This window comes from Patagioenas fasciata, chromosome 2 (assembly GCF_037038585.1).
Source record: "Patagioenas fasciata isolate bPatFas1 chromosome 2, bPatFas1.hap1, whole genome shotgun sequence".
Lineage (NCBI taxonomy): Eukaryota > Metazoa > Chordata > Aves > Columbiformes > Columbidae > Patagioenas > Patagioenas fasciata.
In genome coordinates, this window is record NC_092521.1 from 65,364,873 (window position 1) to 65,387,398 (window position 22,526).

General features: G+C 40.4%; 1 protein-coding gene across 2 annotated transcripts in view; it reads left to right on the top strand.

The window, feature by feature from the left end:
• Positions 1-22,526, top strand: part of AHRR (aryl hydrocarbon receptor repressor) — an 87,105-nt gene that overhangs the window by 34,842 nt on the left and 29,737 nt on the right. Inside the window, exon 4 of one of the 2 annotated variants that reach the window (XM_071804332.1) lies at positions 22,039-22,139. The exons of the other annotated variant lie outside the window; for it this stretch is intronic. Coding sequence (XP_071660433.1) covers positions 22,039-22,139 — 101 coding nt within the window. The remainder of the gene's footprint in view (positions 1-22,038; positions 22,140-22,526) is intronic. 2 annotated transcript variants of the gene reach the window in all.

A 22,526-nucleotide genomic window follows, 5' to 3' on the forward strand; every position in this document is an offset into this window, starting at 1 on the left:
ACACTGTATGCCCATATCAATATCCTTAGAGCTAGCTCCAAGATCTCTGGGCTATGCTTCATTGTGTCCAGTGCAGACATATCTCTCAGGTGCTTACCAAATCAGTTAACTTCAATCTTTTGAGTCTATACAGTTATATTGATTATGCCAAGACAGAACTCAATATGACACTTGTGGTCCATGGAGATGGAAGACTGCAAACCCATTAATATCTTGAACTAAGAGCCTGTCATTCAGAGGTAAATCTAAAACAATGCTTCCTTTTAAAGACTTTTAAAGAATAATTTTAATTATGAGACCACCATTTAGCTTTCAGACTTTGTAGTACTTTCCTAGAGTCAGTTAATGAAGTTCTCAAATGCTATCTCATATGCCTCACTAGCAATGCATGGTGGTTACTGGAATGCTGAGAAGCCCATGAGATGCAATCTGAAGGCTAGGCATAGGGGCAGGGTGAATGTGGAGGTTGCAAAGGTGTGTCAAGACTAGATGAAATTATATTATTTTAAATTGTATTTAAAACCACTTTTCCCTATCGTGATTGTCAACTGGATTTCATGGCTAATACACAAAGCATAGGCTGGAGAGGAGAGGATAAAGATTAATAGCTAGATCCTTAACTGGTTTTCATCATCTGCTTACCAGACTTTCATATAAATGCTGTGTTACTTCTATCCTATCCACTCGCAGATATGTTTTATTATCCACTTTCAAGAGTTTTAATTTAAAAACATTCTTTCTTGTTCTGCTCCCCGAAGTCCTACTAATTGTTAGGCCACTGAAGCTCTGAGACTATTTCCAGTTGTGTGCATCAGCATTGTCTCACTGTTGTGTTTTTTTTTTTTTAATTGCTCCCTCTGCATTGTCTGCATGTGTCTGTTGTTCCTTGTCTTACGCTAGATATGTTTGCACTTTGTCAGTGAGTGACCCATGTTTTTTTCTGAGGGGCCAAGTGTATTTCCATCTCTAACAGCCATAAAGATCCACTAGAACAACTCAACCCAGGGACAAGAGTATACCAAGACAAGAGGGCAAGGCTAAGTGCCCTGAAGGGTTTCTGTAATTCATTGTGTCTTTTCAAGATTTTATTTAGTCTCTGACAAATTCAATTTAAATTTTGTTTACTGATAGCATGTTATTGACTTTTTTAGATGTACTTGGGGTGCTTTTTTCTTTTTTTTTTTTTTCATACTGTACTTGGAGTTTTAAATGAGTTTAAAACAAGCAAATGAAATCTAAATTAAATGTTAGCAATAAACAAAACACCTCACTAAAATTCAGATAGACAGCCCTGGTTAACCTAGTTACTGCTTCAGAAGATGTGTGCCAATATCTGGAAACTCTTATTTTATGTCATACAATACTCAACGGTGACATCTTCTTGAGTAGCAGCCTGAGCCATGTGGTCAGTGTTGACATGGGAAAAAGAACATCATCAGGTGTTCTGGAGACACCATTTCTCAGGATTTCTTTAATAATTGGTTTTCCACATTCTGACCAGTCCTCACAGTCCTGGAAAGACTGAAGTGTCTTCAATTTATGCCTTTCAGTCTTCTCTGTTGCGTAATTTCCAAAAGAGTTTGACGTATCTTTTTCTGAATGCTGTCTGTGGACAAGATTGGTGCTTCCTTTCTTTCCTCCTAAACCCACGTCTGCTTGTTTGCCAACACCACTGCTGCTCCAGCATCTGGTGTCAGAAGCACCTGCCAGGGGGCCGTGAGGGCTGGCGGCTCCCTAAGGAATGGAGGTTGCCCATGGTGTCCACTAGGGCCTCCCAACCAGGGCCTGTCCCACCACTGCAGCCAGAAGCAGGGCAGCTGGGGGGCACCAGGAGGAGCCCCAATCCTGGGCATTGGGCACCAACCTGGGGTCCAGCTGAGACCACATTCTATCCTCTCTCTGTCTTGCCTCTATACCCTGGGGACATCTTCTCCTCCTCCATCATTTCTGGACTGTAACTTCCTTTCTGAACACTGTGCAAAGACTGTTGTCTAAATCTTGTACCTTCATGGTTTTATAACCTCTGTATTGCAGGCCTTCCTGACATTACTGGCATTTGTGCTCCACAGAAATCATAGCTACTAACCTTTCTTTCTTGCCCATTTCTCTGAACAATTCGCTCTGTCAGCTCCACGGCATCTCTGTGCTGAGCTTCTTCCCATTAAGGCCACATAATTGTAATAATCCTTGCCTACAGAGTCTTTTATCAACCCTCATTCCTCTCCGCAGGTTTGACTCTTTCTTCTACAGCAATCGTTCATTTTCTTCACATTGCCCTTTATAGAATGAAAAGCCCTTCCTGAAATCACGCCTGGTTTACCCACCAATTCTTCCTGCACAAAAATCTTAGTTGTAAGCAGAGATGCAGGTGGCTGCTAGGTTGAAAGCAAATAAATAAATTGATGATTTAGTCAAACCCAGATATTTATGATTTATCACATGATTTATATGGCTGAGTCTGTGCAAGACACCTGTCTTTCTAGGCTCTGACGAGAATTTATTTAGATGCTTGGAAGTCATAAAACATGAGATGGGATTTGGTTTCTGCGAAGCTTACCTCATTTTGCTATGTGATTAGTCCTACAGTTGGGCTTAATGAATCACTCTAAAGGGATTGTTATCATTTAACTGTATTTGCTCTAGGGTCTTTTGTATGTTATTGGAAAGAAAATACCAAGTGACTAACACAGATGCTTTTCTTCTCTGTCTAATGTAGCAGTAACATATTAGTCAGTGCTCTGAACATTCACTACCATGAAACAAAATATTTTTTTTAGATAAGGCACAGCAGATTTCCCTTTATAAATCCAGTTTTAATTTGCTTATAATTTTTGGTGCAATCATGTATACGATGCAACAGATAAATTTTCTAAAATCTTTATATCTATATGAGTAGAAGTGGAAGCAGAATGCATATCCATAAACTAAATTAAATCCTCACTTAGAGAAGTTACAAATAGACTTTAAAACTTCCTTCGAAGAAGCTCGTAATTTTGTGAAAGTTTGATGCTATGGAACAGTCTTGCCAAATACGTATCACATGATTTACTGTGTCCCTAAAATTCTGCTGAAATCCCATCAGTACATTCCCTTTTGTATCTTCATGGGTATATGAAGTTGAAGGCATATATAGGAAGTAAATCTCTGCCTGTATTTTTTTGTTACAACGAACAAAATATCTGCTATTCCTATTTATCTCTGAACATGCAACACGAATTGACTACTTACATATTGGAAACAGCTGAAAGAAGTTGAGAGGACTGAAAACAAGCAAAGACCAGATCTAGATCAATACCCAATATATTTTAGATTTTCTTTTTTTAGTCCATTAAAAACTTCATAACCACTTTACTAATTAAGTAGTTGCAAAACATGTATGTTATATTAATCTTGTGTATTCCCCTGACTGTTTCAACACCTGTACAGAAAATGGTATCTTCTCTGTGGTAATATCACGTTGTATGACAGTGTCACTGTAAACTTGTCACAAAAACTCTGTAATTTTTTCCAGATAATTTATTGATATGATATTGTGCCATCAAATGAATGCTATAAACCTTGTACAGGAAAATGGCCCAATAAATAATACTTTAGGAAAACATGTATTGAGAAGAGAAGTAATCTAGCCTAGACAACACATCTTGAACAGATGAATGTAAAGATTTCTGCGGAAAATTATTTCAGTAAGTTATTTGGAGGGCCAAGTCCGTACATGGAGAAAAATGGAATTGCATTTCTTCTTTCCATACTTTTTAATGTCTTAATCTACATAGCTGCATATAGGAAAAAATCTGTACATCTCAAAACAAGTAATATTTGTGTGAGGAAATCAGAGATGTTTAAAATCATGGGAATTACTTCAACAGTTATTAAAGTTTCAGTCATGCAAGGTGCAGAGTGCTGTCAAATTACTGTGTTCAAAAGAAACTGATTGTTTTCAACACTTCTTGACAAACATCAGAACTGTATAATAATTAATTTCTAGCAATAAATCTCTATATACCTGTTTAAGGGAAGAGTTCTTTCTTGTGAGCCAAATGTATACTTGGTGACATGGCAGAGGGTTTGAAGGTATTACACATTGTAACAGTCAGTCTTCATTCTTATTGATGCTCACAAGCACTGTAGAAATATATAATAAATTTGGTAGTAAGTGCCATATTATCTGGGGACAGTGACCCACCCTACATTTGTTGTTGATGACTTATGGCTAGGAAAGAGGAGATAATGTCAGTTTGGAGGTTCGCTTCACATTCACACCTTGTAAGTATCGCGGTGGTAACTGATAATGTTTTTAAAACTATTCGTGTGACTGAGATAATCACCTCTAGCAGAATGAGGTAGGTGGAGAGGTCAGTTTCTAGATAGAGGACGTGTCCATTGCAGCAACACTGTAGGGGCACCAAGTTACAAGGGGTCATCTGGACAAGAGGAATTTCTTTGTTGTTTCCTTCTTGTCTTTATCTAGTCAAGTCATGACCTCCAGACAGAAATCAGAGTGCTTACTTTAGATATTCTATCTTCAGCATATATTCCGTCTTCTAAATCTTTGAACGTAACATTCAGCTAGCTTAGTTTTAGTTCTGGAAATAAAATGGAATGCTTTCTCCAGCTAGAGAGAGTTTACAATGGCAAACTACAATGTTGTGACTCTCTGTCATTCTCCTGGCAAATGATACATACAGCAGCATGTGAAAAACACGTTGGGGAAGACTTTTAAGCCCTGAAATGCCCGTAGCGGAGACTGGGAAATGTAACAGAAACTTTCCAAGAGGACAGTGGGAAACCTAATCTACTTCCTACTGAAGGCAATCTGCCAGGAAAGACCTACTGTAGGCAAAATTCAGGCAGAAAGCCTCTTCTCAGGTATCAACAGGTTTGGTTCTGGGGGTGGGGAAGCATAAAGACAACTAGTCGAGTCCTTAATTCCTTATTATGTTTCACTTAACTTTGGCATTAGTGGAGTAATACAAGTCAGGTCTTCATAATCTGGCCCAGTGTTTTGAAAACTGCATTGCCTGAAATTAGATGTATTGTTAGGAATCAAAGCAGAAATGCCATCAGAAAGGCATGAGAGAGATGAGTGTACACCTTCACCACTTCAGTAATTTGGCTGGAGCATGTTTTGTGCCAGGTGAACTGGGCACCAGGTAGCCAGATTGCAGCCAGATTTGCAGTGGTGGAAGATTGCTGGAGGGAAAGCACTGGGAAGTGAACTCAGATCTACATGGAGGTAATGGGATACATGTGAACAATTTGGGGACATTTTGTCAGTGTGCTTTCATGTCAAGCTTTTAATTAAACCTGCCAGTTTTACTTTTCCTGAATGTGCTTTTGCTGTTTACCTTGATGAATTTCTATCCCTGTTTTAGTGTCTGTAGTTTATTAATCTGTTTTCTTGCAAAATCTTTGAGAAATATTTTTCACCTATTTTTCTCTAGTGGCCTTTCTAGAGATAACCCTCCTCACCTCTTTTTAAATGCTTTTCTTTATTGCATCTTCTTAATCTGTAGATTTTCTTGTTATATAGGGTTTTTTTTCCCTTTTTCCCATTCCCAAGCTCTTTTTCCTACATCTGCCCTCTGCCACTCCAGAAAACTAGATCTCCATCTCTTTTCACTACTAACAGACTGACTTTGGTGGGAAAGCAATGGTCTTTTTTTTTGGTTTGTTTGTTTGGGTTTTTTTTGTGAGTAAGACATTGTTCTTGTCCCATGTTGAGTGAAAGAAGGACCAAGCAAACCTCTTTTCCATTCTCCTCCACGAGGGCCTTTTGCCCTATGTGGTCTGGGTGTGGTGAGCTCAGATAGCCCACTGATGCTTTCATTGCATGGGCCACAGGGAGGGGATGTACCTTTCATTCCCTCCCCTACACAGAGCCCTACCACAGCGTCAAGATGATGAGAATCACTGCAGCAGAGGGACGAAGCCTTAGGGCGGGAGGGGGGAATAAATAATGAATTGTTGTCAACCCTCCCTACTGCGTTAGGCTGCCAGATGATTGCTTATTCCTTGCTCCCACCCACACGCTTCATGCCACCACCAGCATTCTTGGTCCTTTGTGGCTGGTGTTGTGGGCTAGTCAGCTGATGCGTCAGCTCTGCTAACCAGTGCTTTTCCAGCTCCCCATGGCAGGGATAGCTTTGGCGTTATGGGTTTTAGCCAGGATTATCTGTGTGGAAGAGGGGGGCCGCTTGGGCACATTAATTGGTTTATTTAGAAGTTTACCATTCTGCATATAAAGCACAGGTTTCCAGGGGTGTGCAATTCAGCTCGTCTTTTTCCCTTTGCGTATTCTCTGATGCAGGGAGTTTTGAAACTACCCCTTGTATACCATCTGTTAGTATGGGAGTGTGGAGTTAATGGGAAATTCAAACTTTGAATAGGTCAGGAAACTCAAAGTTTTGTTCTCACAGCAATTAACTACATGTTGGTCTCAGATGGTATTTTAGCTCATCGGGTTAATGTACAAAATGAATCTTGCACCACAGCCGAGTTCCTGCACCACAGCTGAACTTGGCACAGGGACCAAGCGGGAGAAGAGACGATCAGAACTTCAAAATACCTTTGTGTCTCCTCAATGCCGGGCGGGCCTGGGCCTCTTTAGCACTTCCCGGGGGTCAGAACACCCTCCGGGACTGGCGCATCCAGCATCTCTTAGCTCGTGTCAACTGGGGAACATCTGGGCAGTGGAAAATATATCAGGCATAAGAATGTTCCAGCTGCCCTGTTCTCAGCCTGCTCCATCCTGCCTTGACTCCATTGACTCCAGGCTGTGTTGCCTTGGCTAAGGCACTATGGCTGGACACACCATCTCCTTTTCTCGTCCTGCATGTCAGGCAAAGTCTATGCCGTGCTCGGACAGGTTGGACAGACCACCACATGTGGAAGGCTCAGCCACAATAACTTGCTTTAAACTAATTTCTGCAGCTGCAGTATTTGCTGTCCTCTTCAATCTGTCTTCTACTTGGATAGTGCCAGGTGTCCTTCAGCAGTCCTGACCAGACTAGAACTTCATTTATGTTGCAGTAAAAGAACACTTTTTTCCTCCACTTCCAGACAAAAAGTGGCTGGAAAGCATTGGGTCAATAGTAGAAAGGCAGCTGAGCACCAAGTGCGCACAGCATGTTGGGGCAGCAGAAAGGAGGTGATGGTAGAAGCGTTTTTTTTGAGCATGCTTGCTATAATTTTTGTAACTGAGTTACCCAGAGATCCTTCAAGCTTGATTGTAATTTCTGTAATTTCTCACAGCACTTAAACTTATTTACAATGACGAATACCTCCTAGTAGCTGTGTAAAGTCAATGTATCTATTAAATAACCATTTATATAACACTAATCTATAATAGTTTGGTTTTGGATTATTAGTTGGAGTATAAAGTGAGCTAGTTTACATTTCTCTGGATAATTTTTAAATTCAATAAACTTTACAAAAGGACTAAAATAAGGCAGATTTGCAGCTAACACAAAGTCCTGCCTGCATGTTCTCTTGCATATATTGGTGATTACAGATATTTGACTGGCAGGTGCAAGTTCTTAGAGCTGTGGAGGGAACAAGGAAAACTTGCGCCAATTACTTGGAAATTGGCATAACAGATGTCATTGTTTATCTTGATTTGACTCTATTACATTTTCAACTGATTCTTTCTCTAGAGTTGCAGGTCCAATGGCACTTAGGCACATGCATTAGATGCCTTCTGTCATTGCCTTAGAAAACGGAGCACTTGACCACACTGTCTTTGAGTGGAAGAGGTCATATTCCTGAAAAACAGATTGCAAATATTTTCTTTTCATATAATAAGGGATATAAAAAGGACTCTCAGTAAGGCAAGGTTTTTAGGTACCAGCTCTGTGGCCAGGCTGCCATGCAGAATGGCACTGAGCAGCAAGTATTCTGGCAGCTGTTTAGCCTAAGATATCTGTATGTAAACTCATTCCTACTGTTACCAATTACTTTTTCACCAACCCAGTCCAGAGGAACACTATAATTTGTTTGTAAAGGTAAAGTAGCACAACAGCATTCTCATGTATCTCTTTCCATAACTGGAAAGGAAAAATTTCCATGTGAATTAAATATTTGCATTAGTATCCAGCGCTCTTTCACTTTAGATTAACTTCTCGTGGTTTAGCCGAAGTTCATAAAGAGGGACAAAGTCACATCTCTTTATTTAGGCAGGAGTTGATTTTGTCTAGCTTTTATTTCCATGGGAAGTAGTAGTAGTGATACATGAACAGGCACAAATCAATAATGTAACACTCAGGAACATCTTCAGAAGTTTCAGAGATCTTCAAAACTATGGCCTGTGTTCAGAAATGTCTGTGACCTTGTCTAGACCGGCACTATTGCCCTCAAAGTCACTCTGGAGGCTGTCAGCACCCTCTGCTTACAGATCAGGGCTTCAGTCTTACCACCTCCAGCAGAACTTTGCCTGACCCGAGAAACAGTGGTGGTGCTGGGCATCTGAGACTGGGCCTGCCTTGCTGCCCAGCCACGGAGTGAGCCAGGTTCTGACAGTACAGTCCACCAGCAGCAACCCCACAGTCCCCTGTCCACTTTCCAGACTAATTCCCATCCATAAATATAGGCAAGACCTGGAGAGGGTGCAAGGCTGATTTTTGGGTGTCATCGCAGGGGAGTTGGACTAGGTGACCTTTGAAGGTCCTTTCCAACCCAAACTATTCCATGATTGTCTGATTCTGTGATTAGTTTCCTATCAAAGTTAGACTGTGGGGTCATCTTTCGTGCAAACTGCAGTACAGATGGGAGGCTACTTCTCCCTCTTCTTGAGCTGGATGAAGATACACGTCAAGGTTAAGCTTGAATATCATTTTGTATGAAGCCAAAGGCACTACAGAACCTGTGGGTGCATCTCCAGAACCCCTGAAGCTGTCTGTAGCATGTGTGGGCACACCTGAACAAGCTTTCACCTGTCTAATGTGGCTAATAATAGCAACGAGCTTGTGGGACAGTGTTCAAACAAGTCATATCAGCCTACACAGTGAGTCCTCGATGGGCTTAACACTGTGACCTCATTGCTATTGTTACTTATTCAAACTGGATTATAAAGCTGGTTTGGACAAGCCTGTTTGTGCTGTCTTTAAATGAAATGTGTCTGTATACTAATCCTCATAAAATGTCAATACATTCAACTACATTTTTTTTTTAAACTGTAGGCTCCAAAGTAATTTAACAGCTTTTAAAAACTTTATTTCAGGTAATTAGTGCAAATAATTTGTGACGGAACTAAAATGGTTGCTTTCATAGCACTAACTGCTTGTGAAAATAGACCAAACAATTTCCCTTCATTGGGTAGAGTTGACTTACCACAAGAGGAAAAATATTTTTAACTTTTTTCTTTAAATTCCCACCTGCCACCATCTAACCCAAAGGCCATTCCAGCTACTCCCTACAAGGCACGTCTATACAACAGATTACTATGTTGGTCACTCTCTCGGCTAAAATGTAAAATAGGCTTTTCTGTCCTAGAAACAAGCTGTAACTAGTATTTTCATATTATTTTTTCAGAATAAATTTTGGATAGTAAACCTATTTCCTGATCTACCATTTCTATGTTGGTATTTTTAACACTACAGCAGGGCAGTGTTTAATTCAGGGCAATCATGTCTGTTGTTTTACTGATTCTAATGTTTGTTTGACTGTTTACCATAGCTTTTAAATATCTTAATTAGCATAATTCACAGTAGCACATGGTTGGCAGACATGGACCTTTAAGATAATAAAAAGGAACATGCAGAATAAATATTTGGAAAAGGTGCCAGTATAGTTTAAAAGCGATTTATCTTAAAGTTTTATTTAATTCTACTCAGGCAACATGACTCCATCCAGACAAAACTCCTAAGCTACACCTTTATTTCCTGCTCCGAGTGAAATAAAGTAATCCCATGACATATTTGGGGGAAACCCCTACGATATCATGCATGTTCCTTGTATCTGCGTGGGTCGCAAGGATGGGCTGCCTCTTTAAAAGGTTTCTGTGAACCTGTGTTGTTGTATTATAGTAAAGCTCTGGTAGGCGAGGCGTTGCGTGACTGCAGCAGCCTCATTTGTGACCTCAGAAAAGTGGTTATGAAAGTGATCTCTTGATCAGAGGAATAGAGCTCTGCTGCCTGCCAGACCGGCAAGGCAGAAATGAGCCTCCTCCCTGCAAATCTGCCCCGGCAGGAGAAAAAATGTTCCTCTTTTAGATGCAGCGTTCATAGACTAAGTTTTTCATAATTCCTCTGGAAAAACACGCGGCTTAAAACACAGCAGGGTCCAGAGTACACATTTTCTCCAGTTAACTTTCTCATTTTTTAAGAACATGTGCAAAAGCATCTTTGCTTTTGCTCTTTGCAGTTTGCAGTGTTTGTTTTCTGCCTTAAAGCTATTCATATTTTCTTTGGCATAGTGCTAATAAGTTTTGTTTCAATGGTTATTGGGCTGACTCTGGCAGTGTATATGCAATGAAGATCACATTATGACTGATGAAACACCAAAATAAACTGATGTTTATGTCACATAATGAGTGTAAAACAGATCTGATGAGTCGGTAGGTAAGAAATCACCAGTTTTCATCCAGAAGACCTTAACGGAATAAGAAACATCAGAAGTAATTTATGTATCGTACTTCTCTTTATACATGCTATTCAGCTAGTATTGATCACTTGGCGAAACCTGTAATTAACTGTAATTGCCTTGAATGTTGAGGCCACAATCCCATATGTTTCATGAGTGGGAGACAAGTTTTCTGTCCTTATCACATAAAGAATACTTGTTATTTCTTTGGTAGCTTGCTATGAGTCAAGGTAGCAGGCACCTTCACAGGACTCAGACTTGCCTGTTCAAGTCAATGACACATATGCAGAAGAGTTGGAACTGGAGAAAAGGTTATATTTTTATTAGTTAGAACTTTGTTTCTGAAATACAGAACATTATTTGGTTGTTCCTTGTCTTCATATGAGACAAGTCTGATAAGAACTCTGTGTCTGCCTTTTAATTTTATCGCTATATCTAAGTAGTCTCTGTTTTTAAATATTGAAAAGCAAATCAAAGCAGGCCCACAATTTTCATTCTTAGAACATCCAAATATTACCTTTTCTGCCTGTTTTAAAGATCGTAATTTTCATTTTGCTTAGAAATTTTGAAGGTCCTAATTCTCGTCCTTGACCTAGGGACTGTGGCATTTTTTAAATATACAGTTTCTCTAGTGCTAAGGGAGGGAGAATATGTAAGCCCACAACTGGCCTGCTTAGAGTCTTTAGGATCTGCTTGGGATATTTTTCTGAGTGTGGAACCTGGCTGTGAAAAAAGGCAAAGCAAAATGGTTGTGAGGAAGTGAAAAATGAAGGTTCTTGTAGTAATTGAACATGTCAAGTGCATTCATTTTCTAGTTCTGCAGAAGGTTCCTGTTCTGTAAAGTGATTTTATTTTTGGACAAACCATTCTTTGCAGGCCCTCTGACTTACAAGGGATTTCAGTTGGGAGCAAGGTCTATCTGTTAGGATAGCTTTTCAGGACTAGTTTTTAAATGCATCATTAAAAAATTAATGTGTATGAAAACACATTAAACATATCCAGGGACAGTAACATTATCAATGTAGGGTTCAGGTACTTCAATTTTTGACTTCTGTTGTTGGCATGTGCTTAATTCCGAGCTTTTAGATAAGATTTTAATCTTTCTGATTTTCTTCAGCATTCCAAAATGTTTTGGAATGTAGTTCAGTGTTCTAAAATTATCCTGAAAATTGATTCTGAATTGTATTTTAAAACTTTTAGATACTGTTCGTGGTGTTTCATTTGCCTTCTCAGCACTTTCTTTTGCTTCCTGAAGTAGAAAAGCCAAAGCTCAAGGACCTGCTCTCAGGCATATTGTTCCCACAGCTCATTAGGTCCATTTAACCTCTCAAGGCAGCTCTTCATATAGTCAGTCTTATCATGGCAGTCCCCACAAATGGCAGAAAAGACCAAAAGCAAAGCAGCTCTGCCTCGGAAAGAGAATGCCGTGTTCTGTGGGGTGTGTGTATTTATTGGTGACTGTGCAGCTGTGGGCTGTGGCATCCAGCTGACTCAAAGGTGGAGATTCTCGCATTTACCCTGTCAAGCGTGTTTGCTTATTTAAAGTACACTGGAAAGCAAATGTGGCTGTGTCTTTGCCTTTAATATCAGATACAGTATGGGTGCTATATAAGGCAGATATGAAGGAATTGCTCTTATGATATTGCTAACTCTGAAAGTGATGAAGGCAGATTTGGTTTTCTGGGTAACATATGCACATCCTGTGCACTAAGGTCTCAGCGTGAATATTTTAGATGCAATGTTTATTTCATCTTAAAGGTTTCCTTTATCCTCTCCAGATCGTGTGCTGTGGCTATTTTTAAACAGTCTCTTGGATGATATACTGGCCTACTGACACATGCTCTTTCAACTCTTTTCTAAGAGATACTGACTTAAATTCCCTCTTGGATCTAGCAAGTATGAATTTAGCCTGTGCCTTTCCATGCAGAGTGGTGCAAATGAAATTGTAAAGCTGCAAGAATGTTATAAAAGCAGTAGAAGTTGAGGAGTGGAAGCTCAGGAGATAGTCTGTTTGAAACACAGGACTGGAAAAGAGGTTATCAAATCCAAAAAGGCAAGCAAAGATCATATAAATTTCATGTAAGTCAGTCATTGCCAGGTTGATTTAATCAGGAAGGGGGAGAGATGCTTTCTCGTACACTCTCCTAATTGCATTTGTTTTCACGCTTTGTCTTTCATTTGATTTCATTCTTCAGGGACCGATTTACTAGATGTTCTAAACTATACGTGTAAATTGAAGAGGGTACAATTGTGCACATCTTCTGCAGCCAATAATGACTAAAAATTTTCTGATATTTTCAAAATAAATCTGTTATCAGGAACTTGTTGCATTTCTTCTGTAAGATGCAATTCTTACAGTTTCCTTTTTCAAAGTGGGGATGATTGCACTAGACAGTAGTTTCTTACTTGTGAACACAAATAGCTTTTCTCTTGGCTGTCTTTTCAGTAAAAATGGATTTTGGTCTCATTACTTATGTTTCTGAAAAATATTTCAGACTCAATTTTATTTCAATAGGCTGTTTATAATAAATTATTTTTTTTTGTTTGGATGTAATGATTAGTCACAAGCTGGTCTTTCATCATATGCTTAAATTTAGTCACACACAGGCTTTCTCATAAGGTTCCGATTTTTCTTATTGTCACTTCTGTGGTATACTTTGTTTCACATCACAGATGCTGCTTTTGTTCATCTGTTGTTTATTTTCTGTCTGCAACAAATTTTGTGGACAAGGTCATGGCATTGCAGTGAGAATATAACAACATAAGAAGTACACTACCATGTCACACCAGTGGTCCATCTAGTCTGATAGTCTCATGTCCAAAATGGCTTGCTTTCAGCTGCTTTAAAGCATACTTGTGGTGGTGTCATTGAGCGCTTCACTGTCCTCATATTGTGGAGCTGGGCGAACAGCAGTTCTGCATTCAGCTTATCCATTACCTTTACAGTTTTATAAACCTCTGTGATATATATCCTCTCATCATTCTCTCCTCAGTGAACAGTCACAGCCATTTTAGGCTCTCCTCAAAAGGCAGCTGCCTCTGCTGTGGACCCCAATGTCCATTGTTGTATTATTTTCATTTTGAGAATCAAACCAGTGAACAAATGGCCTTGGGACAATTAAATAATAAGAGCCATATCAAAAGAGGACTACATTCTTGGACTACAGAGTGACTGAGTGCTGGGAATTCTGAGGGCATGGAGAACGTAAATTTTATTTTTCCCTGTACAGATTTTTTAAAATATCTGGACATGGGAAAAGATGAATGGCTATTTAAGCAAGAAGCCATTGTGAATGACACAGTTGTTTTGATAGACCATCTGGTACATAGATCCTAGAATCTGTATGTCCCGATGTGCTATTCCTCTGAATGTGTACAGATATCATGATCAGTGGGATATGCTGAGATCCCACTCAAGCAATCTGGATGTGGCAGGTCAGAACATGCTGTAGTACACTTCAGGCTAATGTAGTTTTGTTTGGTGAAGTCTGAATCCCTCTACATTGGCTTAACATGCAGTGTTTTAGAGTGTAAGACAGAGGAAAATGCAAACTACAATAAAGCAAACGTAAAACTACATTGATTGTACATTCCGAGGTCCTTAATGCTGGAACTAACCAATGTTAAGCAAGTTTTCTACATATAGAGTAGTTCTCTTAAATTTATTTTTTTTCTACACGAAACTTCTGCTGTTGGTCTCAATTCTGATTTATGGACATGTACTTTACAAGCTCACAATGTAAGGGGCAATGATTTTGTTGGAATCATCTTATTTTTTTATGAGGGGTGTGAGTATTGATTTGAAAGTGGACTAAGTGGTTTGTAGATTTCTTACTCATGGTTGTCGATAACTCAGGCTTGCAATCCATTTTGTAGTTTGACGGAATAACCTGTTTGTACTTACGTTTTATGGATTTATTCAAAAGGGTGTGCAAGCAAATACACGCTCAGGCAATCTAATGTAGTACAGCTTAATTAAACTAAGAATGGAATAATACAGGGATAAATTTAAGGCCGCAAGACTGAACCTATAAATCAATAGGTTCCCATCATCAAATCATCGTATTTAAGGTAGGAGGTAATCAAATGGAAGGCAATTACTTGGAATAAATCTTATATCGAGGGATAATTTAGGAGGACTGCCTGTCTGTGACAGTCTTATAGCCAGTATAGTGTACCAGACCAACAGATAAATATTTACTCACAGTGATGCAAACAGATCTCTAAAATATTTTATTTGCCAGCGCGCAATGTGGGGTTGTCTTATTGTGCAGATCATCTGTTGAGTCATATGAAGAAGGAAAGGTTGCAAGACCAAGCTGCAGAGAGGAAATGTGCTTTCTAGGCAAGGTATTTTGCGTCTGTTGCTTGTACAGTTAGCACACAATTCAGTTTCACATTGAAGCAGCTTTTCTTTGGATCTGTGATCCCTCAGAAGTTATGGGATATTAAGGGAGATGTGACAGTCCCAGACTACATAAAAACATGACATACAAGTTCTAGACTACATGAAAACATGACATACAAGTATAGTTTCTTGTGAGCCAGTTGTGTGAGATACAGATAGCATAAACCATGAAAAAACATTATAAGAATAACTAATAACTTATTTCACATATTCTCCATTCTTCACAGTTTTCATGACAGCCACTTAGCCAGTCTCAGCATTTCTTAAATTATTCTAAACATTTTACAGACCAGGAATTGTGGAAACAGGACATGTCCGTCCAGAACTCATCCTAATGCACATTCACCTGAATAGATAAGCAGCTTTTACCTGTAAAAAATACTCCTGTTTGTAATTAAACAATGTAAGTTTTCCTGGGGGGAGTGTGAAATGTCCATTAGTGGAGATGCTCAATGAAAAAACCCTGAGCAACATGCCTAACTGAAGTTAGTTTTCACCAAGGTGGGATAGACCAGATGGCCTTCCAAGGTCCCTTCCAACCTACAACTTCCTGAGTTTCTGTGGTTCCCTGTGCCAACTCAGTAAATGGGCCTGGGTTCCCCACAGGTAAAATCCTTTCCTAAAGCTTCACAGAACTCCTTGCACCATAGCACAACTGAACATGAGCAGGTAATTGTTTTCAGCCTCTTATCTTGCCTCATCTAAACTGTATCCCTTGAAAGCACACAGACCTCTTTCTCACATGTAAGAAAAAAACACCCTGATTTTGTCACCACCCCAATAACTCCTTGGTTTTCATTTCTTCTTTTCACCCTCACCCTGACTCTGGTGCTGCCTTTTTGCTGGACTTGCTGGCACTGCCTGCCCTGGCATCACACAAGCTCCATCCCAAAGACTCGGTCTGTCCATCATGACCTCCTACCCTGAACTGATTCCCTTCCTGACACAACCTTGCTTGACAGATAGGTCAGGAAGGAGAAGATGGGACTGATGGAGTTTAGAGGGCAGTGTGAGAAAGAGGGGAGATTTATTCTGGGAACCGGAGGACAGCATATCAGGACTTGCCCAACGCAAGAGGTTCACTCTTCTCCCTTTCTTGCCTGCTGGAAAACCTCTCTGAGATCTCATCCTTAATATCTTGTCTGATCACTGCTAAACCTTCTAATGAGCCAGATCTCTCCAGGCTGATGTAGAAAAATTATAGGAATGTGAGCTTTTCCTCTCTTCTCTGTTTTTCTGTAGAAACAATTTCCATGTGTGCTCTTACACAGACAGCAGTGGCAGCCAGATTGCTGTTTTAGAAAGTTTATCACACCTGCAGTAATTTCTAAAAACACAAAACTGTCCGGTGGAATACAGTTTTGATGATAACTCTGGCAGCATTTTTTACTGTTTGCAAAAGGATTTGACTTCAGGGAAACGCTCCTCACCTCTCACACTGCCGGTTTTCTCCCTTCTCCCTGCTGCACAAGAGTCATTTTCTGATCCTTTCCTTTAAGCCCCTTTGCTTTTTTTAGGCAACTTCCAGATATCTGATACAGTATATAATGAGGAATTAGGTTCCATTACACGAAGGCTTAACCTTCTCAAAAAGCATTCAGCGCTTGCCAGGAGTCATCAATATTTAACAGCTGTTGTTATTATGAAATACTTCATAGGGTAATGCGGCTCGTCTGCTCGCACGCAAGGGTTTGAACGGGCGCCAGGCCCCTGTCAGAGCCGCCGGGAGATTGACGGGCGGCGAGGCTTGCGTGACAGCGGGGCTGGGGTTAGTCAGCAGTCTGCCTCCTCCGCAGCAGGGACTTCTCCTCCCCCTCGCCTCCCCTTCAAAAGGGCTCCTCAGGACGGGGAAGCGGGGGGCAGGGGCTGGGGTCTCAGTGGGGGAGAGGTGGCCCCACCATCTTCACGCAAGGGCTGCGGGGAGAGGAGGGCTGCAGGGCGGTGGCATCTCTTTGGTGCCGCTCTCGCATTTTGGGGGGAAAAATGGATGAGGCTCTTTGGGGAAGGGAAGGAGTGGTTCTGAAAGAAAGAGGGGACGGGATCTGGAAAGCAAACAGTTCGGTTTGTACCTTAAATAAATGTCATGCTGTACTCAAGAAACTTCAAAGGGCAGTCAGATTTCAAAGCATCTCTTAAGAAGAAGCAGACTGAGAAAACCGCTAAGTTGGGAAGAAAAACTTTGCATTATTGTTAGCATAATTTCATCTGGTGTTCCAGTAGCCTCCACAACAGGACTGAGCACCATACATCTTTTATTCAGAGGACGCATTTTGGTGCTGATTTCTTTCTCGAAGCGTTTGTGCAACCTCTATGTTGCAGCATTTCAGAGTGCAAACATTTCTTTTATATTGTTCGCAATGTATAACTGTCCTTTGCGTTGAATACTTTTTAATTTCAGTGTGCATCTAATGAGTGCTGTCCTTATTGTCACTCAGTGTCTGTAACACAACAAGAGGAAACAGACTATTTCAGTTCGTGGTTGTAGGTTCGTTAAGCAGAATTGCTCCTACGGAGCGTTTCCTAGTTGTTTTGTTTTGTTTTCTTAGCATTCAGGGTAACACGCATAGCTGATTCTTCCTGCAGCTCAAAAATCCAGGAAGAAAGACCTGGTTTTCACTTCCTTTCAACTAACAGTCACCAAAACTAATACTTGTATTCATAAAGCATTGTCTTTGAACCTGCAAGCTAGATTGGGGTATTTTCATCTGACCATTTTAAGAAACAATTTATCCCCTGGGCATCTCTAGAGAGAAACGGTCTCACAGGGACTGCTTGTAGAAAGGCTTGAAATTGATATGCCTGCATCATACCAAGTCTGAAGAAGACAGTACCGTCCCCTTCTTACACCCCAAATGAAGCCAGGCAAGAAACAGCATCCCTTCACCACTCATTTCCCTCCTGTGCTGTTGCTTGTTGCAGGTAACCTGAGGAGTAGGAGGACCCTGGGATGGCTTGGGGTACAGTTTGACCATGCATTAGTTTATTACAGAGCTTAGCTCAGCAGGTAATTTTTCTGATTGTTTTCTGAAGAAGGATGGTTGTGCTTGTGTAGGAAGAGGTACAGAAACACTTGGGGGAATGTAATCCTATGGGTTTAAAAAGCATAGTTTTATGAGAGTCCTGAAATTTCCATCCCTCTGAATTAAAGAGTGTTCTGCAATGAATAAATGTTCTGTTATTTCTGGGGGAAAGGGAATGGCTGGTTTCATGATACTTCTATAGACTTTAAAGTGTCAGGCAGCTTTGCTCTTCTTTATAATGTTCCAGATTTGATTTTCAAGCCAAGGAGTTTGCAAATGCAGATAGCAATGTTTGTATCAGAACTGGAGGCTCAGAAGAGATCTCAGCTTTTTACAGTGTTCTGGGGAGAGACAGTGCAGCTGTGAAGGGCTCAGCAGCATTGCCTGAGACAGTCCTATACTCCATTCAGCCAAACTCATCATCCCTTTTGTGGACTTTTTTCCTCACATTAATTTGCTGTCAAATCTAACTCTACATTATTTTTTTCATTTCCACTCCTTTCACTTCTTTTAGATAAGAAATTGGAACAATGTCCACAGATCTTTGGCCTTTCCTTCAGGAAATCGTATTGGCCATTTTTCTTAATTTTTTCGCCCTCTTCTTCCTCCTCCTTGTCCCCTTTCCCCCATCCTGTGTATTTCAACAGCGTTGTCCTTCTGTAGGACCCAGCATTTCCAAATTTGTGGACTTTTAATATTGCCTGGGATTGCACCATGCTCACTAGATGGCATGACCTTGCAAAACTGTCAGCCCAAGTACTTGTATATGTTGTATTTATCACCCTATGGTATCAATACGCTCATTCATCTTCTTTGGCAGAACAGCTCCATCTTCTGTTTTATTTTGTGTTCTGGAAGTGCAGGCTGGATACGTTGCACTCAGAAAAAGGTCTCTGCTGTTCCTGCTTCACATCTCTTCACTTCGCCAGTTTGCAACCTAGTAGGTGAGCACCCTGCACTGAATTGCTGACAGTTGCCTCTTCCCTCAGAAAGCAGTCCAAGGCTCCATAAAGCTAAAATTTTCCTTACCCCCCCCCCCCAAAACAGCAGCATTCATCAGGCTGCCTGCAATATCAGTTTCTTGATATATGGGAACTCCAGCAGGCAGAGGTTTTCCCCTCAGGTCACTGAGTCATCCTTTGCTGTTTGTTATTTTTTAACTTTCCAGTTTGCTTCTCCCTGCCTACTAGAGACAGTACTGCATTCTCCAGCCTTTCGATTGTTTTCATCGTCATAGGCTTCACCTTTGCTCCAGAGGGCAACCATTTTATGTACTGTCTAAGCCTGATCACAGCCCACTTGGTATCAGGGCCCTTGCTTTTAAGCCACGAGTTGTAACCAAAACTTACTTTCCCTCAGTTCTCCCACTTGATTCTTGGTGGTGACAGCAGTATCGTTAGGCTGCTCTGTTTCCTTTTCCCTATTTTTCTGCCCAGTCAGGTGATATCTTGCAATTTCCACTCCTCAACCCATCATGTCTTCCTCTTCCTCCTCCTCATCCATTTTGGGGATTTGCATGGTCTTCTGCCTTTCTTGCTCTGCTTTTTCCAGGTGACAGGCTGTCACCAGCAGCAGTATCTCCTCTGAGCTGTCACTGCAGTATCAGCCAAGCCCTGGGTGGATTAATAGGGTATTTCCAGCACAGGGAGGCAGAACAAGACTGAACATTAAGCAGTGGCTCTGCTGCCTCAGGTGCGAGGAACAAACATCCGTGTCTCTGAGGATCTCCCGCTTCTTGACACAAAGGGTGTTGTTTGTCTTTGATGGTGCACTCATACCCAGTGAGTAGGGTATGTTATGAAACGGATATGTGTGGCCTAACATACGGGTAACTCTATCTGGCAAAATAACATTAAAATACTTTCCATTTGGAGAGGGAATTTATAGTAGCCAGACGAGCAGCGGAACAAACATCCCTTGTGCTTCTGCTGCTGTGTTTGTGTGAGCCTGAAGGCTAACAAACAGGCAGGGAGCTCTGGCCCACTCAGGCGGGTAAAGTAATACTTTCCACTAACGATGAAGTTAGAACTGGTGGAATTTTCACAGCACCAAGAGAACGCATTAAAAAAAAAAACAAGCCTTCATTTCCTTTCACCCCTCCCTGTCTGTCCTTTAACCTGCACAAAAAACTGCAAACCACCGTGTCAGTAATTACAAAAACATCTTTTCTGAGGGGGGAAACTCTGGAAGAGGCTATTGGAATAGGGACTAGGCTTTTAAAAATTATTGTCATGAGTGTCCATATGTCTGTTCTTATGGACAGCCGTAGCAGCAGGCTTGGTCAGTCGGGGGAAAAAAAGCACAACCTTTTCCAGTTAATTCAAAAAGTATACCAAAATGAAAATGCAGACTGAAAAATCTGTATATCCTGTTCATTGCAGCCTAGCTTTCAAATCTGAAATCACAAAATTGTTTTGGCTGGAAAACATGAGTAGGGATCTGTTTTAGGCAGCTTGGGATTTTCCTGATGTGTTTTCTCATGCCCAGGGGAGGGATTTATTACATCTAATTATACATTTGAGATGATTGCTCTGGGGTAATGACCGACATTATCACTGGCGGCAAATATTTACAATGTAAGCTAAAAACCATCACGAATATTCAGTCAGTATGATTTTGCGTTGCCATGATCTGTTGTAAGACACTAATATATCTTGCAACAGTCCCTTGCTAGGCTGTTGGATTGAGAAGGGGCTCTTGTGCAGCTTTTTGGAAAGGAAGTGACTCCATTTTGATTGTATCCTCAGCCATTTGCAACAAATGTTATTCAGTCCATTAACTTTTTCTTAATTTGATCTCTTACTAAAAACTTAAATCCCACTGTCATGACTTTTAGCAACAAGCTCAGGAGCATTAGAGGCTTTCTGGCTGTCTCCTCTTCTTATTCTGATTTGGTATAAACTATTCCTGACTGTCTAAACCTCCTTTTTTTTGTATTATTAACCATCTCTGGCTGTGGCTCCTCCATCTCTCCTTTAGCTGGAAGGGACAATGTGTATCAAATGTCCCAGCTAATCTCACTGGTATGCTCTGCTCTCTCATTCTCTCCATGAGAAGGCGAGCAAACAGAAAACTGAATCTCTGTTTCATACCAGGATTTTCCTATGTCCCATCTCTGGGATGGGGCAGTAAGGGTAAAGCTGACTCCTTAACTTTTACTGACCAAATGGTATAGAGAGGTTCCTGTAATACCCCCTAGGTGATGCAGAAGCCCAATGTATCAAGTGATGTCAGCCTTCTCAGAAATCCTTCTATTATCCCCAGAAATAGGTCTGTTTTTCAGGGATTTTTCTGTGGGATATATAAATATAAAGACTTCAATCTGACTATTCAAAGATATTTCAGATCAAGCAATGATAATCCATGTGCAGGAAAAACACTCACCGATTTTGACTCACATGAAGGTTTTTATTATTATTAGGAAAAAAATATATGCAATTTTAATCTGTAGTGAGAGATTTTCAGGAATTTCATGAGTAAAAACAAACTTTAAACCTCTCTTTAAAAACGAAACAGTTTAAGAACATTCCCTTTAATCTTACAATCAGGCTCAGACTCCTAGAAGTGAATAGGGTAAAGTGAGATGAAAATAATCTGATGCCAAGAAGGTCAGCACTGAAAATAAGAAACTTATTTCAGATGCTTGTCTTCTGAGCAACATAAGCATTTCTTTACATTGTCATAATACATATTTTTATAAACAAAACAATACATATTTTTATAAACAAAACAACTTGCTAACTTTCTTTTATTTCTTTCCCGTGGGTTTTGGTTTTTGCTTTATGTAGAGTACACTAATGGAAAAAATATGTTCAATAAAAACTGTGATAGATATTTCATATAAAAAACATCTGGACGGCCAAATATGTATCTCTCTCCCTCACAGCAAAAGAAAGTTGTCAGTAACTGAGATCCAGACCACAAAGACAGTTAACTGCCAATTAAATCAATGCATGTTAAGTGCCTAAATAAGAATTTTAGTCTAGTGGCCCTTATCATTACAATTTCTAAATTGATAATAACTCTTTCCAACAGCCATTCAAGAAAAGCACTTTAAGAAGCAAGTTGGTCAAATAATAAAAGAAGACAATGCATCTAACAACACTGCTGTACAAGAAGGTGGACTTCTACTAGAAGTGAGTGAAAAAATGCTATCTTTTTCTGGCTCGAATTTCTTTAGTTTGATCATATATTCAGGTTAATGGCTTGTGGCAACTTTTAACAAATGGTCAGTCTTGGTGTGAATCGTTCAAGAATCACACTTGTGAGAGCTTCTTGCAATAGCAAAACTGATAGTTGTGATAGCCCCGCTCAGCCTCTGCTTGGGCATTTGTACCGTACCTTGCACCCCCGCATCCTTGAAATTACCTGTGAACTCCAGTGGGTCAGTTCACAGTTCCTTTTCACCTGGAGTGATAGCAGAGGTTTATTTTACTTGGGCCATATTCTGAGGGTGCCAACAGGACCTTGTCTGGTTTCTGATCTGAGTTAGGATTATTCTGGGATATTTTGATTTATCCTAC